This window comes from Hyperolius riggenbachi, chromosome 2, assembly GCF_040937935.1.
Source record: "Hyperolius riggenbachi isolate aHypRig1 chromosome 2, aHypRig1.pri, whole genome shotgun sequence".
Lineage (NCBI taxonomy): Eukaryota > Metazoa > Chordata > Amphibia > Anura > Hyperoliidae > Hyperolius > Hyperolius riggenbachi.
Window position 1 is genome coordinate 273,199,422 of NC_090647.1, and position 25,204 is coordinate 273,224,625.

The following is a 25,204-nucleotide window of genomic DNA, read 5'->3' on the forward strand; positions in this document are numbered from 1 at the left end:
GTAGTTGTGTTATAAATATAGCAGAAGAGTCAGTGATTTCATATGGTGGTGGAAAATAGCACATCGGGAGGAGGGTCCTGCTAAATAGGCTTAGGCCCGGTTCACATTAGCGGTGGCCGTCCGGAATCGCCGTGCCGGAGCCGGACCGCTTGCAGAACGGACGGAACGGACGCACGGCAATAGCAATGAAAGCCTATGCGTCCGTTCACATGCGTCCGTTCTGCCGGACCGGAGCCGGACCGGATCCGGACCGGATCCGGACTCCGGCGTCCGTTCCAACATGCGCTATTTTTTGGTCCGGCTCCTCCGGCAGCCGTATCCGGAGCGGAGCCGGACTGCACCATCCGGCCAATACAAAGCAATGAGAGCCGGAGAGCGCACAACACACTGGCTACAAAAACCGGACGTTCTACCCCACTTCCTATGCATTTTGGATGGGGACCACATGGGCCCAGCGTTCAAAGAGTGGGGCAGCAGCGATTTCATGCTGGAGCTCGTTTTGGCAGCAACATGTCTGATGTCTGATAACGAGGAGGCGAACAACAGGAAGGAGAGAATTCCCAGGTTTACGAGTAAAAAATGCCTGGATCCATGGTCCCAACTGCAGTCTCTGTATCCACGGATGGTCTCCACACGTCCACCTGTCTCCAACAATGACCCCAGACCCTTCTGCTGACCTCCCAGACCCCAGGTATTTACAGGATGTTATCTCCTTAAGAAACCGGATCCGGACCGCAACCGTGTTCACACCGCACGGAAACCGGATGCAAACGGACCGGATCCGGACCGGATCCGGATAGGAACCGTACGGATCAGGTCCGGTCCGGCTCCGGTGCGGTCCGGACATCCGGTGCGGTTTTGACAAAACCGCAAGTGTGAACGGGGCCTTACAATCTAAGGAAATATAAGTTTATTTATTTTACCACTGTGGCCCATATGCAACTCAGTTTTTCTCCTGATTTTTCACCTAGGAGATAATTTTTCATCCTCGATTTAGAATAACTTTCTAGCACTTTGCAATGGAAAAAGTAATGTACTATCAAAATTATTTTGAGTATTTTTTTTTGTTTTTTGTTGCTGGTGGTTTGAAAGACATTTTTTGACAACTTTGAAAATGATACCTACCGTGTTTCCCCGAAAATAAGACACTGTCTTTTTCTCCCAAAAGATGTGCTAGGGCTTATTTTCGGGGAGGGCTTATAAATGTTAGGGGTGACACTACTCTATGTGCTCCCTGTAGTCAGATGTGCCTCCCCCTGTAGTCAGATGTGCCCCCCCTGTAGTCAGATGTGCCCCCCCTGTAGTCAGATGTGCCCCCCCTGTAGTCAGATGTGCCCCCCCTGTAGTCAGATGTGCCCCCCTGTAGTCAGATGTGCCCCCAATAGTCAGATGTGCCCCCAATAGTCAGATGTGTCCCCAGCGGCAGCCCCCAGCGTGTTCCGTTTTCCCCCGGTCCCCAGTGGCACCCCAAGCCATTAAAGCTATTCCTTCCCTCCCTCCCTCTGCAGAGTGGCGAGCGGAGCGCGGAGCATTACCGACAAAGGGTATCATTCATAAAGCATTTCCGCATGCGGAAATGCTAAAAACAGCTGACTTTACCGACCACTCGGCAAAGTCAGCATTCATAAAGGCTCTTTCCGCATGAAAAAAAGACATACCGAGCAGAGTGATAAATCACCGCCTTGTGCGGTGATTAACGGAACAAATGTAGCAAAATGTTAATTCATAAAGAATACCGCCAGCGGTGTCAGGTCGGAAAGTCCCGCTCCCTCTGATGTGGCGATACCAATGCAAGTGAATGGAGACACACAGACCTCCCAGGCAGCTGCAGCAGAGCGGAACACGGAGAAATGTATCAACTCGGCAGCTTCTATGTCTCCGCCTGCCTAACGCCTGCCTACCGCCAGCCTTGTTCGGGGAATCTCCGCACTGCCACCGCACCTACACACTTCTTTATGAATGCCCACCCAGAAGTCTAAAGTACCGGTTGCGGAGAAGAACGGTGTTTTCCCGCACTACCGACAGCCTCTTTATGAATGATAGCCAAAGAGGGAAAACTCACCGCCGTCCGACGTGCCAGCGTAACCATCTCTCCTCAGCGGCGCTCGGCTTCCTCTCCTTGACAACGGCGGTTCGTCATGTGACGCATGCACGTCCAGGCGCGTCATGTGACGCGTCGGGTCGTGCGTACGTCACATGACAAAAGACGCCGTTGTCAAGGAGAGGAAGCCGGGCGCCGCTGAGGAGAGATGGTAACGCTGGCATGTCGGAAGGCGGTGAGTTTTCCCGCTTTGTCGGTAATGCTCCGCTCGCCACTCTGCAGAGGGAGGGCGGGAGGGAGGAAGCGACCGACTGACCAACCAACTAGGTCTTATTTTCAGAGAATGGCTTATATTTCAAACTTGCTTGAAATATAAGCTAGGTCTTATTTTCAGAGGATGTATTATTTTCGGGGAAAGACGGTAGGAGAAAAGTTAATTACATATGGACCTATATGTCTATTATGGTTAGTTACACATTGTCATGGCATAAGAGTGACTAATATGTTATCATTTCTAATCAATCATGTCAAGGTGTGCATACCATTAGGACTATATTGCATGACATTTTAGGAATTTATTTTTTTTGTAGGTGACTTTACTAAGTAGAAATGGCTTATTGATGGAGGCAATCCATTCCCCAAGAGTAGGTACTGTGGACTTGATCCAGTGTCTCACCACTAACCTCCTGACCAAATGCAAAACCTCCACAAGAAATTGTGTATTCTTTTTGTCTTAGCATCCCTTTGAGGTAACATTTAAAGGGTAAATCATGGAGTTGTGTTTGAAGGATGTTCCACTAACCTCATAATGGAACTTGAAGATTTGCTCCCAATCACTGGCGTAACAATAGGGGAAGCAACCCCTGCCCCCACAGGAAGTAATGTGAAGCCCTTGCAGATCGGAGACCTCCGTGGTGAATGGAGGTATTTATAGCTGCCGCTGCTGCCGCTTAGATAGATGCAGAAGGGGGAACGCAGAGGGGAGAGCCCGAGTTGAGGGAGGGGGGGGGACTGTCCCCCCTCCCCGCTGATGTGCAAAGCTCTCCCCTCATTCTGCGACCCCTCTTGCCACCCCAAAATGGCCATGAGCAGGCCCATGGGGGGGGGGGGGGCGCTCAAATTCTTACAGGGGGGCCTGGGGACTTCTAGTTACGCCCCTGCTCCCAATATTCTCATAACAAAAGGAAGAATCATAACAAGTGGGAAACAGGTACCCATAATGGACTATAAATGGGGATAAACCTGCATAAATAAACAGGCGCAACATGTGCCCTATATATGTGTCTTATTAAATATTGTGAAGTGTGATTATACTAATAGTTGTGCATTAGCAGTGCTCCTCAGCAAGATTTCGGATATCCGAGTTACCCAGATACTCTGAACTTTTTCCACTATCCGAGCTTTGAATAGCAATTCGGATATTTTTAAAAATCCGAATAGACTATCCGAGCAAACTCGGATTTCCCATCTAAAATCCGAGAGAGAGAGAGAGAGACAGAGAGAGAGAGAGAGAGAGAGAGAGAGAGAGAGAGAGATTTTACCTTCCAAACCGTTTTGGAAGCATTTTAAAGGCCACTTCCGGTTTTCAATCCGGATATTCGACCGGATATTGGGTTCGGATATCCGATTCTACTCGGATACCCAAAAGTTCGGATTCGGATATCCGATACGGATCCGGATATCTGGGAATCCGAATCCGAATCTATTCGGATTTTAAAAAGGGGTATCCGAGCACCAAAACAAACAGAGCTGCTTTATATAATATAAATGGCCGAAAGGGAAAGAGTGTAGCAGTGGGTAGCCTATCGTGTTATCATGTGTTCTCAACAAAGGCCACATCCATTATTTTAATTTGAGTATTTTGTACTTTTGAAATTATTTGGATCAAGGCTTTTTTGTTTTTTTTAGTTACCTAAATCATTTTTCCAGACAATACCTTTTTGATGTGTCTAATCTCAAGAGGCGGTTGTTTAGCACAATAAGAAGGAATACTTTATTAAAAAAGAAATACATTTGAGTTTTCTATACGATGTATTGTTTTTATTGGAAAATTGATTGTTTTGGTTGAATCATGTGTGGTCACCTTTAGAGTGAATTACTGTGAGCACTGTCGCCTGATTATTATTCCATCCAAGTAGATACATATATTTTTGTTATATATATTTTTTAAAACATAGAAACAGAACAAATACCATCATATGTTCTGCATAATATGTCTTGCTAAATGCTATCATTCAATACATAATATATATATACTGTACATGATATAGTTTAAGAATAAATGCTGTTATCTACATAAACTCTTGTATGCATTCTTGAATGCATTCTTATATGCAAAAGAAATGTACTTTTTATTATTAACAAATCAAATGATAAATTCACTGTTCAGAGCCATTGCTCTAAAACATGAAACTTCAATGATCGATCAACATTCTATAGAACAGGCATGTTTGGTCTGATATTATTTTACTCCTATAAAGTGGACAGACTGTTAAGTCTGAAAGTCCAACAAACATGTTAAACCGGTGACTGATATATTGAGTCTGTATCCTTTCCTAAAGTACAGAAAATGAAAATTCAGTGACTTTATAAACATGCTTTTATCAGAATTTTATAGAAAAGATGCTGAATTTTACCTGCAATGGTAGAGGTGGCCACTGCCAGCAGAAGACCCAGTTTTATGTGTAAGTCCATCTCCCACCAAATAACTATTGGTGATGTTCATGCAGTGTTTTAAACTAGTAAACCTTTTGTTGTAAAGCATTCTGGATTTCACAAACACAGGTTTCAACTCCCTCAGAGGTTTGGTCCCTACCCTGAGGGAGATAATGCTACCTTTTATGTTTTGCATTCCTAAAGTATTGAACAGAACTATAGAGGGCAAACACGTCAAACTTGTTTCAGAGTTAGAAATTTGTAGTAACTGTGGATTTAGTAAAGTCTTTGAGAACTTTCCTTAACTTTTAATAGTAACGACAATCATGAAACTAGACAATGAAGATAAAACACCCATGACAAAATTAATTATGCTAGAGCACCTATATTTAAAACCCATAAATTGTTATATGATGCAGTGCAATGATTTAGACTGCTGGTGTGGCTGGGTAAATAGCAAACTAGGTGTGGTAAAAATGTGTTTTGCGTAAGTACCAGAGATATTTTTAGTCAGACAAATGTTATGAGGTGTGGATGGGGGTGGTGGGTATTTTGCAAAAAGCATTTTTCAGCAGTGACTAATGTCCAAAAAGGATTATTTGAAATGATTTGGGGCAGGTGACATGTACTAGGTTGTATAAAGCAGTGTATGGCTTGTCTGGGTTAAAGGACCACTATCACGAAAAATGTAAAGTACATGTAAACACATACATATACGACATGCATTTCTCTAGAGTAAAGTGCAGTATAAATGTATTTTTTACTACAGCAATGTCACTTACAGCAGGTAGTAAAAGCTGACAAAACTGAATGATTTTGTAATAAAACTTTTGATTGTATATAAGAAGAACAATACAAAACAGATAAATACAGAACATTGTCAGGGAAGACCAACAGAAATGAGTGAGTGCCTCAAAATTCAGCTCCCATTAATCTATCAATGGCATAGGTAGTAAATTATCCAAAGAATGGGTTTATCATAAGTAAAATACAGGATCTTCTCTAAAAATTAGCATATTGTGATAAAGTTCATTATTTTCTGTAATGTACTGATAAACATTAGACTTTCATATATTTTAGATTCATTACACACAACTGAAGTAGTTCAAGCCTTTTATTGTTTTTCTTATTGATGATTTTGGCATACAGCTCATGAAAACCCAAATTTCCTATCTCCAAAAATTAGCATATTTCATCCGACCAATAAAAGAAAAGTGTTTTTAAAACAAAAAAAAGTCATCCTTCAAATAATTATGTTCAGTTATGCACTCAATACTTGGTCGGGAATCCTTTTGCAGAAATGACTGCTTCAATGCGGCGTGGCATGGAGGCAATCAGCCTGTGGCACTGCTCAGGTGTTATGGAGGTCCAGGATGCTTCGATAGCGGCCTTAAGCTCATCCAGAGTGTTGGGTCTTGCGTCTCTCAACAATATCCCACAGATACTCTATAGGGTTCAGGTCAGGAGAGTTGGCAGGCCAATTGAGCACAGTAATACCATGGTCCGTAAACCATTTACCAGTGGTTTTGGCACTGTGAGCAGGTGCCAGGTCATGCTGAAAAATGAAATCTTCATCTCCATAAAGCTTTTCAGCAGATGGAAGCATGAAGTGCTCAAAATCTGATAGCTAGCTGCATTGACCCTGCCCTTGATAAAACACAGTGGACCAACACCAGCAGCTGACATGGCACCCCAGACCATCACTGACTGTGGGTACTTGACACTGGACTTCAGGCATTTTGGCATTTCCCTCTCCCCAGTCTTCCTCCAGACTCTGGCACCTTGATTTCCGAATGACATGTAAAAGTTGCTTTCATCCGAAAAAAGTACTTTGGACCACTGAGCAACAGTCCAGCAGTGGCCCCAACCGTCCCGTTTTCATCGGGAAGGTCCCGATTTGGGGGGGGGAAGGGGGGGGAAACCTGATCGAGGCACCAGCCGCGGGGGATCCCGTATGCTATTTGGTGATGTGTGGCCACTATTTCTCCCTCCCTCCCTCCCTCCTAATGTGCCCCCCAGTGTCCCCCCTGCAGAGATAAATGCGCAGCAGTGGAGCGGGCTGTCATTAATCTTACCATTGCCTCTCCGACTACCGGCATCTGGCACTTCTAGGCTTCCGGCTTCCTGTGACGTCAAGGGAAGCCGGAAGCCGAGAAGACCAGATGAGGTCCCGGTAGTCGGAGAGGCAATGGTAAGATTAATAGTAAGATTAATGACAGCCCCCCACGGGCACCCTCAAGCCCCCCCCCCCCCCTTTCGGGAGTAATTACTTAATAATAAAATAAAAATATTTATTTTTTAAAAATGGTGGGCGTGACTAGGGGGTGTTGGGGGTGTGGTTAGGGGGTGTGATCTGTGTCCCATTTTGTAAATTAAAATGTTGGGAGGTATGGTCCAGTGCTGCTTCTCTGTAGCCCAGGTCAGGTGCTTCTGCCGCTGTTTCTGGTTCAAAAGTGGGTTTATGCTTCCATCTGCTGAAAAGCTTTATGGAGATGAAGATTTCATTTTTTAGCATGACCTGGCACCTGCTCACAGTGTCAAAACCACTGGTAAATGGTTTACTGACCATGGTATTACTGTGCTCAATTGGCCTGCCTACTCTCCTGACCTGAACCCCATAGAGAATCTGTGGGATATTGTGAAGAGAAAGTTGAGTGACGCAAGACCCAACACTCTGGATGAGCTTAAGGCCGCTATCGAAGCATCCTGGGCCTCCATAACACCTGAGCAGTGCCACAGGCTGATTGCCTCCATGCCATGCCGCATTGAAGCAGTCATTTCTGCAAAAGGATTCCCGACCAAGTGCTGAGTGCATAACTGAACATAAGTATTTGAAGGTTGACTTTTTTGGTTTTAAAAACACTTTTCTTTTATTGGTCGCATGAAATATGCTAATTTTTGGAGATAGGAAATTTGGGTTTTCATGAGCTGTATGCCAAAATCATCAATAAGAAAAACAATAAAAGGCTTGAACTACTTCAGTTGTGTGTAATGAATCTAAAATATATGAAAGTCTAACGTTTATCAGTACATTACAGAAAATAATGGACTTTATCACAATATGCTAATTTTTTTAGAAGATCCTGTATATAGTAACATATATATAATAAGTGCAGCTGTGCATGAAAAAGATATCCATTGATCATACCCAACAAATGAGAAGATGAGGAAAAGAAAGAGGAGAGAAAAGAGAAGAGAAGAAATGAAGAGATAGAGGAAAAGAAAAAGTATAAGAAGATGAATATGGATCCAGAGGGTTCAGTGAGGCCAATGGCAGTCAATACAATCATAGCTGAGAGGTTAGTATGTTTTTAACCAAGCGGGTTCAATATCCCCGACTGGAATAGGTAAAACTGAATGATTTTGGATTAGTCTACCTCCTCATGGAGTCTCAGTATTTCCTTTATTCTATACAAAAACACTCCCTGGAGAGGATCTATCCAAAGATGCCAACCTGCCAAAGCCGGATCATCCACAAGGCAAGCCTAGGCAATTGCCTAGGGCCTGAAGCGTATCTAGGGGCCTAATGGATGCTAGCGCCCACCAAATCTTACTAAAAAAGCCAGGTGATCATCAGTGGTGGGAAAAAACCTTGTGTCTTGCCTTGGACCCCATTCCATCTTAATCATTTTCTGCAACCTGCCTACTTGCTTCCACGCTATTCTGACACTCACTCAATAAGTGCTTTGGAAAATAAATGGGCGTGCGATGCGTGCAATCGCCCGGGGCGCTGTATTGTTGCGGCCTAAGGGGGGCGCTGTGGCGGTGGGAGCCGGTATAATAGTAATAACTCACCTTCGTTCAGCAGAATAGCCGATCTCGTCCCACGCTGCTTCAATGTACTTCCTTTCTCGGCATCTGTCTCAGTAACAGCGCCCCCTGTGTTGATGTTCCGCATGTCAACACAGGGGGAGCTGTTACTGAGACAGATGCCGGGAAAGGAAGTACATTGAAGCAGCGTGGGACGAGATCGGCTATTCTGCTGAAGAACAAGGTGAGTTATTACTATTATGCCCGATCCCACCACGCTGCCTGCCCACCTATCTAAGCTATACTGCAGCACTTACCTACCTACCTAATCTATACTGCAGCACCTACCTACCTAATCTATACTGCAGCACCTACCTACCTACCTCATCTATACTGCAGCACCTACCTAATCTATACTGCAGCACCTACCTAATCTATACTGCAGAACCTACCTACCTACCTAATCTATACTGCAGAACCTACCTACCTACCTCATCTATACTGCAGCACCTACCTAATCTATACTGCAGCACCTACCTAATCTATACTGCAGCACCTACCTACCTACCTACCTACCTAATCTATACTGCAGCACCTACCTACCTACCTAATCTATACTGCAGCACCTACCTACCTAATCTATACTGCAGCACCTACCCACCTACCTTATCTATACTGCAGCACCTACCTACCTTCCTACCTAACCTATACTGCAGCACCTTCCTACCTACCTAACCTATACTGCAGCACCTTCCTACCTACCTAACCTATACTGCAGCACCTACCTACCTACCTCATCTATACTGCAGCACCTACCTACCTAACCTATACTGCAGAACCTACCTACCTACCTCATCTATACTGCAGCACCTACCTAATCTATACTGCAGCACCTACCTACCTACCTACCTAATCTATACTGCAGCACCTACCTACCTACCTAATCTATACTGCAGCACCTACCTACCTAATCTATACTGCAGCACCTACCTACCTAATCTATACTGCAGCACCTACCCACCTACCTTATCTATACTGCAGCACCTACCTACCTTCCTACCTAACCTATACTGCAGCACCTTCCTACCTACCTAAACTATACTGCAGCACATTCCTACCTACCTAACCTATACTGCAGCACCTACCTACCTACCTCATCTATACTGCAGCACCTACCTACCTAATCTATACTGCAGCACTTACCTACCTACCTAATCTATACTGCAGCACCTACCTACCTACCTAATCTATACTGCAGCACCTACCTACCTAATCTTTACTGCAGCACCGACCTACCTACCTAATCTATACTGCAGCACTTACCCACCTACCTAATCTATACTGCAGCACCTACCTACCTACCTAATCTATACTGCAGCACCTTCCTACCTACCTAACCTATACTGCAGCACCTACCTACCTACCTATACTGCAGCACCTACCTACCTACCTCATCTATACTGCAGCACCTACCTAATCTATACTGCAGCACCTACCTACCTACCTAATCTATACTGCAGCACCTACCTACCTAATCTATACTGCAGCACCTACCTACCTACCTAATCTATACTGCAGCACTTACCCACCTACCTAATCTATACTGCAGCACCTACCTACCTAACCTATACTGCAGCGCCTACCTACTTAATATATACTGCAGCACCTACCTACCTACCTAATCTATACTGCAGCACTTACCCACCTACCTAATCTATACTGCAACACCTACCTACCTAATCTATACTGCAGCACCTACCTACCTACCTAATCTATACTGCAGCACTTACCCACCCACCTAATCTATACTGCAACACCTACCTACCTAATCTATACTGCAGCACCTACCTAACCTACACTGCAGTCACTTACCTACCTAACCTATACTGCAGCACCTACTTACCTAACCTACACTGCAGTCACTTACCTACCTAACCTATACTGCAGCACCTACTTACCTAACCTATACTGCAGTCACTTACCTACCTAACCTATACTGCAGTCACTTACCTACCTAACCTATACAGCAGTTACTTACCTACCTAACCTATACTGCAGTCACTTACCTACCTAACCTATACTGCAGCACCTACTTACCTAACCTACACTGCAATCACTTACCTACCTAACCTATACTGCAGTCACCTACCTATCTAAGATATACTGCAATTACTTACCTACCTTACCTATACCTCAGTCACTTACCTACCTAACCTATACTGCAGTCATTTACCTAACCTATACTGGCACCTACCTATCTAAGCTGTACTGCATTCACCTACCTATCTAACCTGTACAGCAGTCACTTACCTACCTAACCTATACTGCAGTCACCTACCTATCTAACATATACAGCAGTCACTTACCTACCTAACCTATACTGCAGTCACCTACCGATCTAACCTATACTGCAGTCACTTACCTACCTAAACTATACTGCAGTCACCTACCTATATAACTTATACTGTAGTCACCTACATATCTAACCTATACTGCAGTCACTTACCTACCTAACCTATGCAGCAGACACCTACCTATCTAACCTATACTGGGGGCATCTACCTATCCAACCTATACTGCAGGCACCTAGCTAATTAACATATACTGGTGGCACCTACGTAGCTAACCTATACTGTGGGCACCTATACCTGGCTCCACGGTGGGGGGGGAGGGGCGATTTTTACACCCTCGCCCTGGGTGAAATTTAGCCTAGAAACTGTTCCGAAGAAAACTCCCTTATAAAATTATACATCTTATATTTGTGTGTTTAAATTTTTAATTTTTTTTTCAAAATAGTAGTCCTTTAAACTTCAAATACTGTTAAACACAGAAATAATGGTCTTTAAAGCTACAGTAGTTTCTGGAAGCATGTGCCTCTGGTCTAAGAAAGAATGAGACTCTTGTACCATCAATCCAGCAAACATAAAGTGGTACCACCTCATACAGAAGTATACCAAAAGTATTTTGGGAGGTCCACCTGACAGCTTTTCTAACCTCCTTTATTATCCACACACTAGTTTCCAACAATGTCTAAAAGGAGCACATTGTTTGATGTGCAGATCAAAGACAAGTTTCTGCACATTTTTCTAGTGTATCCTGGACGATGAGCACAAATGGCAGATCACAGAGCAAAGCTTTCAATCAATATAGTGCTTACAAGATAACCTACAGACATAGCACTACAAAACCCAACTGGAAAAGAGGGAAAATGTCTGCCGACCTTGAACCGGGACAACACCCCCCCCCCAACACAAACACACACACACACACGCACGCACGCACACACACACACACAGACACACACCACCAACACCACCACCACCACCAAAGTAAGTATCATGGTTGGGACTTCCCTCTCACGTTTTGGATTGAGCTTGGAGTCAGTCACCGAAATGGAGCCTCCCAGTGATTTCTTCATATATAGCTAAAATTGGGTGCCATGCTCCCAGATTACCCTCCTGGCACCACTATAGCCAGTAATTACCGTACATTGTGGGCTATGGCAGCACCCAAATTAACAGGTGCATCATGCACCCATTTTCATTGTTTCGTACCTGGACAGCTATGAAGTATCTGAATGAGGTAAGGCTGAAGATGAATCTGTCATACAATAATTTTAAGCCCTTTACTTTTTCAGGCAGTATTTTGTTCAAACAAATTCAATTTCCATTTTAAAAAGGTAAAAAAATTAAAAATACACTATTTTTTGTTTTTCACCTATAAACAACAGTTTAAAAAAAAAAAACTAATGTACTGATCTTGATTAATATCACATTTTGTATTCAGCTACTTATTCAATATATCATAATTAAATTATGTTGCTGGTACAATGTAAGGCAAAATATTTGGTTTTGAAATAAAGGTATTTTTGTTTCTTTGCCTACTTTTTTTTAACTATACCAATAATAGAAAATAGTGGAAAAAATTGGGTAGGAGATGAAAATAAAATGTTAACAATGATTTTATTTTATTTTGTAGGGGTTGTAGTCTTAAAGGTGAGTGAGGCTATATGTTAGACTCTAAGGGAAACAGGTTCACCTGTGTAGCTTGACTATGTCATAATGCAGCTTGCTTATATCATGTAATAGGAGCATTTTATGTTTTCCTTTTGTCTGTATTACACTCTGTACAGTGCCAGAGAAGACACTGCCATCTTGTGTTCACAACCGGTAAGTAAAGACACAGGAACAGATATGTTGCAGGGAGGAAAAATGACTTGTGCTTTTTAGCATGCATGATAATAAGTAAAACAGTAAAGATATTAGGGGAAGAAACACTATAATCACACTTTACTGATGTTTGCACAATCCAGGTCACAGTGGGCCTTGAAGCAAATGTATTAAAGCACTTACATGTGCAAGTCATACGTGATAGATTTGGGTAGACAAGCAGACACTTTTTGGTGACAGTTTATCAGTGATCTGAGATGGATATGGTATGACACAAAATATGCCAAAACAGGTTCAGAAATAAGAAATTATATTATAAGGCACCTCTTGCTTTTGTGCAACAGTGGGCGTGGGACAGTGAGGTGTGAGTTTTAATCAGGGCAGTTTCTAGGCTAAAATACACCCATGGCGAGGGTTAAAATTGCGCCCCCGCGAAGCCAGGTATACATGTCTGCAGTGTAGGTTAGCCAGGTCTAGTTGCACTCAGTATAGGTAGCCAGCTATAGGTCCCCCCAGTATAGGTAGCTAGGCATAGTATAGGTAGCCAGGCATAGGTGCCCCAGTATAGGTTAGCCAGGTAGGTGTCTCCAGTATAGGTAGCCGGTATAGTTGCCCCCAGTATAGGTTAGATAAGCAGGTGCCCCCGGTATAGGTTAGATAGGCAGGTGCCCCAGTATAGATAAAGATAGGTAGGTTGCCCCTAATATAGGGAGTCAGAATAGTTGCCCCCATCCTAGGTTAGATAGGTAGGTGCCCCCAGTATAGGTTAGTTAGGTAGGTGCCTCCAATATAGGTAGCTAGTATAGTTGCCACCAGTATAAGCTAGGTAGGTAGGTGCCCCCAATACAGGTTAGATAGGTAGGGGTCCTCCAGTATAGGTTAGATTAGGTAGGCGCCCCCCAGTGTGGTTAGATTAGGTAGGTGCCCCCCAGTGTGGTTAGATTAGGTAGGTGCCCCCCAGTATAGGTTAGATTAGACAAAAACAAAGAGTAGACACAATAGAACCGGCACTGCAACTGCTGCAAAAGATACACAGAGACAATGATGCACTGCCAGAGGATTAGTAACAGGTTATGCTGTCATTTGCGTGCTCAGACTTGAAGAGAAGCAGAATATGATAGGCAAAAAGCAAGAGGGTAGTCGGCACATGCAAGCAGGATAGCATAAAAAAGCTTTATTCTTGAGGCTTCATGCAAAGTAGCATAACGTCAATGTTCATATAAAAAATTGTAGTCCTACTCGTTACTTAGAATGGCTGTGGGGTGAGGTGGGAGCAGTGGGGGCCGCCTGACGACCGTTTCGCTCTCCTGAGCGTCTTCTGAGGCAGTGCGCATTGCCTCAGAAGACGCTCAGGAGAGCGAAACGGTCGTCAGGCGGCCCCCACTGCTCCCACCTCACCCCACAGCCATTCTAAGTAACGGGTAGGACTACAATTTTTTATATGAACATTGACGTTATGCTACTTTGCATGAAGCCTCAAGAATAAAGCTTTTTTATGCTATCCTGCTTGCATGTGCCGACTACCCTCTTGCTTTTTGCCTATAGGTTAGATTAGGTAAGTGCCCCCCAGTATAGGTTAGATTAGGTAGGTGTCCCCCAGTATAGGTTAGATAGGTAGCTTCCCCCCAGTATAAGTTAGATTAGGTAGGTGCACCCCAGTATAGGTTAGATTAGGTAGGTGCCCCCAGTGTGGTTAGATTAGGTAGGTGCCCAACAGTATAGGTTAGATTAGGTAGGTGCCCCCCCAGTATAGGTTAGATTAGGTAGGTGCCCCCCCAGTGTGGTTAGATTAGGTAGGTGCCCCCCAGTATAGGTTAGATTAGGTAGGTGCCCCCCCAGTGTGGTTAGATTAGGTAGGTGCCCCCCAGTATAGGTTAGATTAGGTAGGTGCCCCCCAGTATAGGTTAGATTAGGTAGGTGCCCTCCCAGTGTGGTTAGATTAGGTAGGTGCCCCCCCAGTATAGGTTAGATTAGGTAGGTGCCCCCCCCAGTGTGGTTAGATTAGGTAGGTGCCCCCCCAGTATAGGTTAGATTAGGTAGGTGCCCCCAGTATAGGTTAGATTAGGTAGGTGCCCCCCAGTATAGGTTAGATTAGGTAGCTGCCCCCCAGTATAGGTTAGATTAGGTAGGTGCCCCTTAGTATAGGTTAGATAGGAAGCTGTTGCCCCATAACGGATGGGGGAGCCGCAGCCGCGAGGAGGGCAGCCCTCCCTCTCCCTCCCTCTCCTCTCCGGGTGCCCTCCGTGCTCCCCCCTCCGAGTCTGACTGCACAGGAAGCGCTGCTGTGTACAGAGCGCATTAGCGCAACTCACCTCCCTCCCTGGTTCCAATCGCCGCCGGTCTCCTCTTCTGTCTTCTCCTCATAGCCGCTGACACGCTGCTTCCGGGTAAACAGGAAGCAGCGTGTGTGTATGAGCGGCTATGTAGAGAAGAGGAGACCGGCGGCGATTGGAACCAGGGAGGGAGGTGAGTTGCGCTAATGCGCTCTGTACACAGCGCTTCCTGTGCAGTCAGACTCGGAGGGGGGAGCACGGAGGGCGCCCAGAGAGCAGAGGGAGGGAGGGAGAGGTCGGGCTGCCCTCCCTGCGGCTGCGGCTCCCCCCTCCGTTACTGCGCCCACAGTCCTTCGGCGCCCAGGGCGCACGCATGGGCCGCACGGCCCTGGAAACGGGCCTGGTTTTAATTAACATCTGCACTGTGATATAAAACACATTGCAGCTGAACTTCACTAGAGAGATAATGGGCTGTGTGGTGATTTTCCCATATTTGTTCTATTCACTCTATAAACTAGAGAGGAATGCTCTTGTTTCTTTATATTACCATCTTGTGTTCACAACAGGTAAATATCTACTCAGGAGCAAAGAAGCAGACAATCATGAGAAAATATCACAGGGGAAACATTGTCCAGCTATAAAGTGCATCATGGATTAATTTGCTACGAAGAGGGAAATAGCTGCACATTATCAAGGTCAGGCGCGGACTAGGACTGTTTGGATGGGGAAAACCACACCTAGAGGCCCTTTCAAGGCAGCTCCAGTTCAAATGCAAATCTCTCTTGTGTAATGTAAAAGCAGCAATGCATTTTGCAGTTACATTAAGAAAGCATGTGGTGCTCTGACTCTATAGATGGCCACACACCATACAATAAAATGATCCAATTTTATGTCAATTCGACAGTAAAAATTATTGTTTGTACAGAAAGTTTGAAAGCATTTTTTTAAATCATTTGAGAAATCTGATTGAATTTCCCATTTGTATTCAATAAAAGAAGATCAGAGGTGTTGGATTTTTCTGATCAATTTATATGAAAATTGAAGGGTGTAGGATAGATTGACAATTTATTGATGTACAAGCATTTTTTCCAGGGTTTTCAATCATTCTTTTTCATAATGGGGGAGGGGGGGGATGAACATATGCATGTGGTACATTGGTCAGATGTTTGAAATGTTGTAATAAGTCATAACAATGTATTGCAATTCTTGAATTGAAAAGATATTTCAAAAACGGTATGGTGTGTGGCCACCTGATTTATGGGCTCTTTAATGGAAGGTGGGGGTGGCAGAATCATTAATATGGCTATTGAAGATGACCACATTGTTTCTTTTTTGTGTGTTTTTTTCTTTCCTTTTTTTAGTTTTATTTTGTGGTTATGTTTATAGCAAAATTCATGATGCTCACTTGACTGTACAGTGACTGTTAACTGATGTTCTTTTGCCCTGCAATGGGACAGGACACATATTATGCAACAGTGTTTAATCTATTGTGATTCCTCTCTCTTGAACAATAATTGTCCTGCGTTATTTGCACATTTCTGCACAGCTGTTTTTCTTTATGTTTTTTTTTTTTTTTGACAATGAGCTTAGAGGGGAAAAAAGAGAGCATGGATTCATCCAGCGTTGAGTCAACAGTTCAGGCTGCTGGTGGGGTTATGGTGTGGGGGACATTTTCTTGGTACACTTTGGGCACCTATGTACCAGCTTAGCATTGTTTAAATGCACAACATGAGTGTGAGCAGGAGTATTGTTGCTGACCATGCCCATTCTTTTATAACCCCATTGTACCCATCTCCTAATGGTTACTTCCAGCAGGATAATGCATCATGGCACAAAGCTCACATCATCTAAAACAGGTTTCTTGAACACAATAATTCAGTTCAATTCAATGCACTAAAATGTTATCACTCGGTCCCTCCAAACTGTTTTCACAACTGCGGTTCTGAAGGGTCTCTTTTGCATGTATTCTGGGAATGCCCTGTCACCACTCAAATTTGGACAGTGTGGAGGGCCATGTTTCAAGAAGTGTTTAACTTTCCAGTATCACTGACAGCCTCCCAGGCCCTCTTATACTCTTTGAATGATGATGTCCCTGGGGCGTTCCGAGTTAATTATAGATATATGCTTCTAGCTTCTCAATGGAGCTGCTCAATCCGATGGTCCCCAGATCTTGATATCACTTTGTTTAAGCAATGTTTGGATATGTTAATGCTTATAGACAAGGTTTTCTTTCTTAGTGTAGAAAACTTTGACCATTTCAATAAAATCTGGAAGGAGTGGATATCGTATAGGGACTAATGAGGGAACTCTCCTTTTCATGTTCCCCTGTCGACTTCTCTGACGGACCGCTGGACTGACGTGGGTTAATTACCTCCTCACATTCACAGGTACAAGACTTCTCACGTGCCTCACCCCTCCTCTGGAATGCCCTTCCACAGCACATGCGCCACTCTGACACCTTTGAAATCTTTAAATGCTCCCTCAAAACCCACCTTTTCCGACAAGAATATTCTCTAGCTTAGGCCATGCACCCTTAAACCTCACATCTACATTTACTCCTCACTATATAACCTAATCATGCGCTGCCTCTACATATACTGTATACTTACCCCACCTCTTGTTTCCACCCCATTCCTTTAGATTGTAAGCTTGCAAGGGCAGGGCTCTCACCCTTTTGTGTCATGGAGTGTTATTTTAATTGCTTGAACTCTGCTATACATTTATACATTTTAGCCATCATGTTAAATTTGCTAATGTATACACCTGTTCTGTATTTTGTACCAGTGTTCATATTTTATGTATATCATTGTCTGTATCATTACGTATCCCTTGTTTGTTTCCTTACATTGTACAGCGCCACGGGATATGTTGGCACTTTATAAATAAATAATAATAATAATAATCCTTGCTTTGTCGGGCCAGGGTTTTGCCCTCCTGGCTTAAATAGTTTTGTATAAATTTGTCAAGACCTGGTTGCTGTTGGAACACTTAAAGAGAGTCTGAAGCGAGAATAAATCTCGCTTCAGACCTCAGAGTTAGCAGGGGCATGTGTGCCCCTGCTAAACCGCCGCTATGCCGCGGCTTAACGGGGGTCCCTGATCCCCCAAATCCCCTCCGTAATGCAGGGGAGCGCTTCCTGGTTGGGGCAGGGCTAACCGCCGCAGCCCTGCCCCACGCGCGTCTGTCAGCGCGTATCTCCGCCTCTCCCCCGCCCCTCTCAGTCTTCCTTCACTGAGAGGGGCGGGGGAGAGGCGGCGATGCGCCGCTGACAGACGCGACTGGAGGCAGGGCTGCAGCCGTTAGCCCTGCCTCCAGGAGCGACCAAGTCTGCGACCAAGTGTCGCAGTGGGAGGTTGGGGGGTCAAGGGACCCCCGTTTAGCGGCGCTATTGTGGCAGTTTAGCAGGTGCACACGTGCCCCTGCTAACTATGAGCTCTGAAGCGAGATTTATTCTCGCTTCAGAGTCTCTTTAAGGTTTATCTAATTTGTTTAAAGAATACCTAAGTTATAAATTGCAGTTTGCTGTAAAACTAATAGATTGCCAAGATTTATAAAATCACACATGCTAAAGTGTGATTTTCTCATCCCTAGGTTCCGTATTCCACATATGATCTTGAAATCCCCACCCCAGTGTGAAATTGGGCCAAGGTTATTTTTTTTCTTTCCAAACCATAGGTGCAAAGCATGCTGGGGATTGATGTCATAACTCCACCACCCATGTCATTCTCCCAGTCCACACCACTATGAAAAGAGATGTGATTGTTATAAATCACCTTTTTTTTTCGACACCAGCCACTTCCTAGAGTGGCACCTCACAGACCGTGAGATAACTTGACTCTCCACACAGCAAGCATTATTGGAGATAGACCGTTCTCAGGCTTCTTCAATGTCAGATGGAGTTTATTAAGTACACAGATATACAGATACAGTTCATCATATCTTAGCAAAGCAGATTCTCAGGTTGCGTTACAAGCACTTGATCACCTTCCTGTTGAAGATAATCAGGTCATCTTCTTAGGTCTATCCTATGTTACATCTTCTAGACTACCTATGTACAGCATACATTATATCAGATTACATAAGGAAAGGAAATAATTAGGTGGTCCAGTCAGCATATAGAGAGCATGAAAGAAGTTAACAGAGTGCGCTCCGTTGGCCCCTCCGGCCCTTTAATACTGACTAGGAAAGAGTTAAATGTGACCTCATCTTAGCCATCCCCCAGACCCGGCTATTGGCTTCGACCCCTCGTGGTGTCATAATACACACCTACTCGATTAATATTTAATGAAGCCTTTCTCTTACATACCGGAATGTGATATTTAGTAAATATGGCCTATGTTGATTGTTCTCGTAGTCCATTTGTCTGGGGCAGTGTAGGCCTGTGGCCTTCCTTCGGGAACATGTTCTCAGTATCTGCTTGCATCATCTGCTTCAAGCAGACACTGAGATGCTTCTGCCTGCATCACAAGAAACTCAAGGTATACTCTGCGAACAACCCTTTTACCTAAAACTCAGTCCCAATAACTGAGGCCTACTTAAATTATAACAATCCCCCCTAAAATGGCTTGATCCACAGATCCCAGGTTCTGAACCCAACAGTACCTGGTTTATTTTCTTTATGTTTCACTTTTCGATGTTCGTGCTCACACAACATCTCTGCTATAGGCGGTTATCCCTGGGAGAGAGGGCAAGACCTCTTGGTCTTCCGGTAACCAGGCTCTCTGGGGAGGCCCTACTTCTAAGTCCCTCTATACCACATTCTCAGCATTTGCGTCACTTGCGTATCACTCACAAACTTGCATGACCACAGAAAAATGAAACTCGTTTGTCTGTTACACGACGGAGCAGTGCCAGGTGCCTTCTAAAAGAGTGCCTTTATACAATCAGCTCCATCCCAGGTACTACTACACCTATACCCGTAACCCTGTATGTCCCTTAATTTGGAAATATTGGTTCATGAGATTGTTTATGAAGCACCAATCTCTTGACTAGGTTAATTTGTTTTGCGTAATTTAACACCCAACCTCAACTGGATAATGATGCCCAAAGTTGTCATCCCCGTCACAACGACCAGTGGGTGTAGGAAGAAATTTTGAACTGCAGAGGCCCGTCCGAGGGTCCCTGGAACATTGCCGGAAACCTTTTCTTACCTCTAACTTAGTGTCCTGTTTGTTTAACCGTTGTAACAAAGTGTGGTCGTCTTGGGCCAAAACCTGTTCCCATTTGCCCCATGTCGTGTTATCTTTCAGGATGGGAACTCCCCTGAAGTTTTGACCTTTAGAGTTCTCTTAACAATTGGAGGAATAACGTCATCAAACTTGGATGACTTGATCCATACGGGATCTCCGCTCATACAATAAGCTCCCCTCGAAAAATCTACCTGATCGGAACAATTATGAAAATGTACCTTGAATGTGTCATTAGACATTATGTTTAAAAAACAAACCTTTCCTTCAGCCACCGGAACTATTGGTTTGGCTTCATGGCAGATCTTTTGAATGGTAGCCTCGCATTCTGTGTTATTGAGCCAGCAGGCTGCTTCACTAAATTTGACTTGCCCCGGCAAAGACAGGTACCTCTGTGAGAATTGCCCGTATGAGGGCAACTCGACTTGTTTCACCTCCCCGTCTACCACCAAAAAAATGTTGACCTCTCAGGTCATGGTGTAAGACATGGTTTGAGGTGGGAACTAAGGAAGTAGCGGTGCGTAAAGAAGTGTTGCACCCTTTCCATTTGTTCACCCAAACATCTCGAAGCTTCCATGCAAAAGATCCTTCTCCAGAAATTCGATAAACCTCTCCTTGTCCAATCTCAGTTGTACAGGATATTTTAGTATCTCCCTGACAAAATATGTCCCCAACTGCCCTGATTGGACCTCTTCCCCCCTTATGTGAGGCAAAATGTGTACCTGAGCACGGGAAGACTGTACTCTCTGCAATCTTTCAATTAAGAGTACCTCTTCACTTACCCAACTAGCATGAGGATAAGTGGCTGCATATGGACTGTGTAATATTGTCCCCTGTTGTGACCCGTGTAGGGAGAATGGGGTTCCCTGTGTTGGCTCCCCCCCTCCCCCCCCATAATCGCTCTCCCCACCCTCTTTGTCACCAAGAAATGTGGCTTGATCTCGATTTTTACTTCTTGTTTCCAGAACCACAAACCCTCGGCTTTCCAGCCTTTACGTGTGTATAGTTGTTTCAGAGACACTCTCTGTTGGTAACCCCAGAGCGCGATGTTGTCCCCTGCGTCTCTCCTGTCGGAGAACTGACGCCTCCTGCTCGTTCCTCTCCAATCTGGAACCATCTCACTCTGGATAACCAAGACAAGGTACCCCCGAATCACACACTCCACCTTTTGCATGTACCCATTGTACTGCAATGTACCTTTTAAAAAAACTTTGGATCGGTGCATCGATTCTGGAAGTGTGACATTCAAGAGCAGATTTACACTGCCTTTAAATTCAGACTTCCAGCACACCTGACCCTTCAGACCTTTCACCAACATTGTGCCATGAAATTTGTTTCCACCTGGCACAAGTGCTCTTTTCCTCCATCCCTGCTTGGTTCATCTGTGCCAATCAGAGGTAGGTGTGAAAGGATCAGTACCTTTGTCACCAAACATTAGCATGCTTGGGCCTTGTTTTCTCATTACCCCTTATTATTCATGAGAATGTCCTCTCTTCGTTCTTCTAGGACGAAATGGCAGCCTAGGATCACCATCAGCACGGTACTCTTCGTTATAAAAGCACCTCCTTGGGAAAGAAAAACATTAGCAATTTGCATTATGCTTTGCTCAGTCAGTTTTTTTTTAGTCTCTTTCCGATCTCAGGAATCTCGTTTTTTAGTCTCTTTCCAATCTCAGGAATCTCGCTGTTCTCCAAACTCGGATTGGCATCTGGAACCTTTCGCTTATCCGACTGACATCTCTGTCTCGGCTGCCAGCACCTCAGCTCTCTTTGCTTCCATATTGCCAAACTCCTGAAATCGAAATACAAACAAATCAATTCTTATTAATGATTTGGGTTTCGCCCTGCGGCTTGTACTCTGTACACTTTAAATTGATCAATATATACCGTAATTGATCTCGTTGCTTTATGGTTCTCATGAACTCTGTTTACTCTTTTTGGTAGATTGGAGTTCTCCCCCTACCTAAGTACTATCCTAAGTACTTACCTGTTTAAAATATGCTCCCGCGGACTTCACCTTTGGAAGCTCTCACCTCATTGCAAGCTCTCTCCACAACCCCCCCTTCTGTACATACGCGGCCGTCGTATGCACAGAGTACGGATGCCACACACCTGTTGCTGCTTTGCAGGTGAGCCTGCAATGGTCTTGCTCATTTTCGCATTTACTTACCTAGAACTTTCATGCGATACCAGCTCTGCTAGAAGTCCTGTGTGTTCTACCCTATGACCAATGTTTGCCGTGCTACAACCCCCAGACTACAAAAAAAAAAGGCTACCTCCCTGTAGGAAGGAGCACTTTGCACTTAAACTACACAGGGTGCAGGGCTAAGCATTCCAGCGTCAAATGCCTGTATGCAGATCCCTGAATGCCCACTTGGTAGGTAGTCATATGGCAAACACTGTACTGATACACTGTCACTCTGTAAATGGCAATTCCGTCATCTTTATAATTGCCCCATGAACTGCTGCCAGTTCTTGTTATTTGTGCTACACTTGGTAGAAGCTGGAAAAAAAAATTTGACCAATCAGTGGACGAGAAAAATGCACAAACAGCCCCAGCCCAGCATTAACCTCTTCGTCAAGCTCTGGCCCTGTCCACGACAAAACTGGAAAAAACGTTACCGCTCTGCAGCCGCGGCGACGGATACCTGGATTGGTCAATTCCCTTTTTTTCTCCAACTCCGGCACCCCCTGATGCACTGTCCCCCCTTTTACTCTATTGGGAACTCATGCTGCACCACCCGTTAAGGTGCCTCACTTAAAGGAATAATCCCCTAAGCAACCCAGTACAGATACTTCCCTGATCTGCGCTGCGCTTGCAAATCACTCCCTAGGAAATATCTGACTTCTACGTGTCTCCATGCCCCAAGCTGGGAAACATTTCCTATCCGTGACCATGCTAGTCGCACAGCAACTGCTTGGTGCACATATTCTGGCCTTCCTTTCCATGGACCCAGGCTCTGGGAAAATACTCCGGGATCCGAGATACTCAGTAGAGTGTCTCATTATCTCTACCATCCCTTCCTCTCAGCTGCTCTGCCCGTTGCCGTGAGCACAGCCTGACGTGACGTGAATCCTCCAGCCCCTCCTCCCCCCTGCCATGACTTGTGGGGACGGGTCCTCCTCAATGCCGCCATTTTGAGTCCTGGACTGCCAGTTAAGATGGCTGCTATACAATCTCCCATAGCAACCTCTTAATCCTATACACATTAGGAGAAAAAACAAAATCAAACAGAACAAACATTTTATGCCTAGTTACATATAGCATAATTACACATTGCAGAAAATCAGCATTCCGCTTATCTCAGACATACCTCAGAACTACTAGAGCGTGCTGTGTCCTCTTTTGACATAAAAACCATTGCTGTATAACTTCAAACAACAACTTAACCGTTACCATCCCAGTTACAAACTTATTCTGAGACGAACATCTATCAGCCGTAGCTGGCCCAACACGCTCCACGATCCGTGAAAACAACATAAACTTATGCAGACATTAAAAAAACATTTAACATTTAGCACTAACTGGAACAAGCTTGCTTTTTCTCTACGCTCTCTCTACCAGCCTCTCTCTCTCACTCCCCCATTCGCTACTCTGCAGCGGGGGACACTACACACACATCTGAACTGAAACCCAGCTGGCATCACTCCCAGCTCTCCTAACCCACTGCGTAGACAGTAGCAGACACTCTCTGAGAAACGAAAGCGCGAGAGAAAGAAAAAAAAAAACAGCAGATAACACAGTTAACATCTGTCCAGCGAAAGAAAACATGCCTGTGACAAATGTGGATATAACCACTATGTAAGCCGGAACATGCAACACAGAAACATTAAATCATAAGACAGCACTATGTACGCTTTACACCGGAGCTATACCCCCCCCCCCCTTCCCACCACTCACGGGAGGGGGAAGAAGTACACAGCCTCCAATCTAACATTGCAGCTGCACATAACACAGAATGCATTATCACCTTGTACAACTCAAAATACAATAAAGACAATGCAATATAACAACGTAAACCATACTTGCCTGGTCCGCGGACTTCTAATCGCTTGAAAATCCGATCAGCCGTAGCAACTTTCCCACGAAACTGATAGGACACACCTGGAGCTCCTGAGCGGGCCCCCTTCCGTTCAGTGGATCGACTTCTCCCGCGGCAGTTGCGAGCCGGCCTCGGAGCGCTCCCATACTTCGCGATCCTGTTTAGGCTTTTAACTGCATGTGCACCTGCAGCTTAATTTTAACATCCAAGAGTTTCGCCGCTGATTTCCTCGAACTGCAGCCCGTGTGCTGGCTCACGCACACCACTTATCAGCTTGATAAGCTTTCCAGTCCGCGTCTACTCTGCTAGTTTCGCTGTGGAATGTCTTGAAAACTTCGGCCCCTGGCCCTTGTCTGCCTGTTTCACTAGACAGTGAAGGGTTTATCGGCACCACTGTTATAAATCACCTTTTATCTTCGACACCAGCCACTTTCTGGAGTGGCACCTCACAGACTGTGAGATAACTTGACTCTCCACACAGCAAGCATTATTGGAGATAGACCGTTCTCAGGCTTCTTCAATGTCGGTGTAATGATCGCTGCTGCAGCAGCTATTACTGGAAGTAGTAGTGCTGCAGCTCAGGCAGTTCTGATCTATTTCCATGCAAGTTGCATAGCTTTGTCTGTCTTTCCCTGCTGTCAGCTTGTGACTGATTATCATTCACCTGTGTGGGAATCTGCATGTCTGCTCCCATTGGATGACCTCAGTATAAAGATCTGCTTCCTGCAGGGTTTCCTTGGGTTTTCATAGCTTCAGTGTAAGCCAGTCTTGCTGTCGCTTTAGCCCCCGATCGTGTTTCTTGTCATAAAGATACTTTGCTGGTCTTTGCATCATATATTGGTTCATTGCCAATATATATGCATACCAGCACGTTTATTATTTTCCTTGTATTTGTGTTACGTTAATACATCAGTGTCGCTGATGTATACGTACACGAACTGTTTATATCCTGTGTGCAGTTAGTCAGCTTTCCAGCACGTTTTGGTAGGTTGCGCGTACCGTGACCACCCGTGCTGAGGTAGTTACCCTGCTTCTGGTCCTGTTTGTGGATTGCGTTCATCTCTGCGAAGAGATAACGAATCCTTCTG

At 44.7% G+C, this 25,204-nt stretch overlaps 1 protein-coding gene across 2 annotated transcripts in view; it reads right to left on the bottom strand.

Annotated features, from left to right (window-relative positions):
* Positions 1-25,204, bottom strand: part of LOC137546355 (uroplakin-3b-like protein 1) — a 162,952-nt gene that overhangs the window by 45,738 nt on the left and 92,010 nt on the right. Inside the window, exon 1 of one of the 2 annotated variants that reach the window (XM_068268696.1) lies at positions 4,678-4,827. The exons of the other annotated variant lie outside the window; for it this stretch is intronic. Within the exon in view, the coding sequence (XP_068124797.1) occupies positions 4,678-4,735 (58 nt within the window). The 5' untranslated portion in view covers positions 4,736-4,827. Of the gene's footprint in view, positions 1-4,677; positions 4,828-25,204 lie in introns of those variants that run through there. 2 annotated transcript variants of the gene reach the window in all.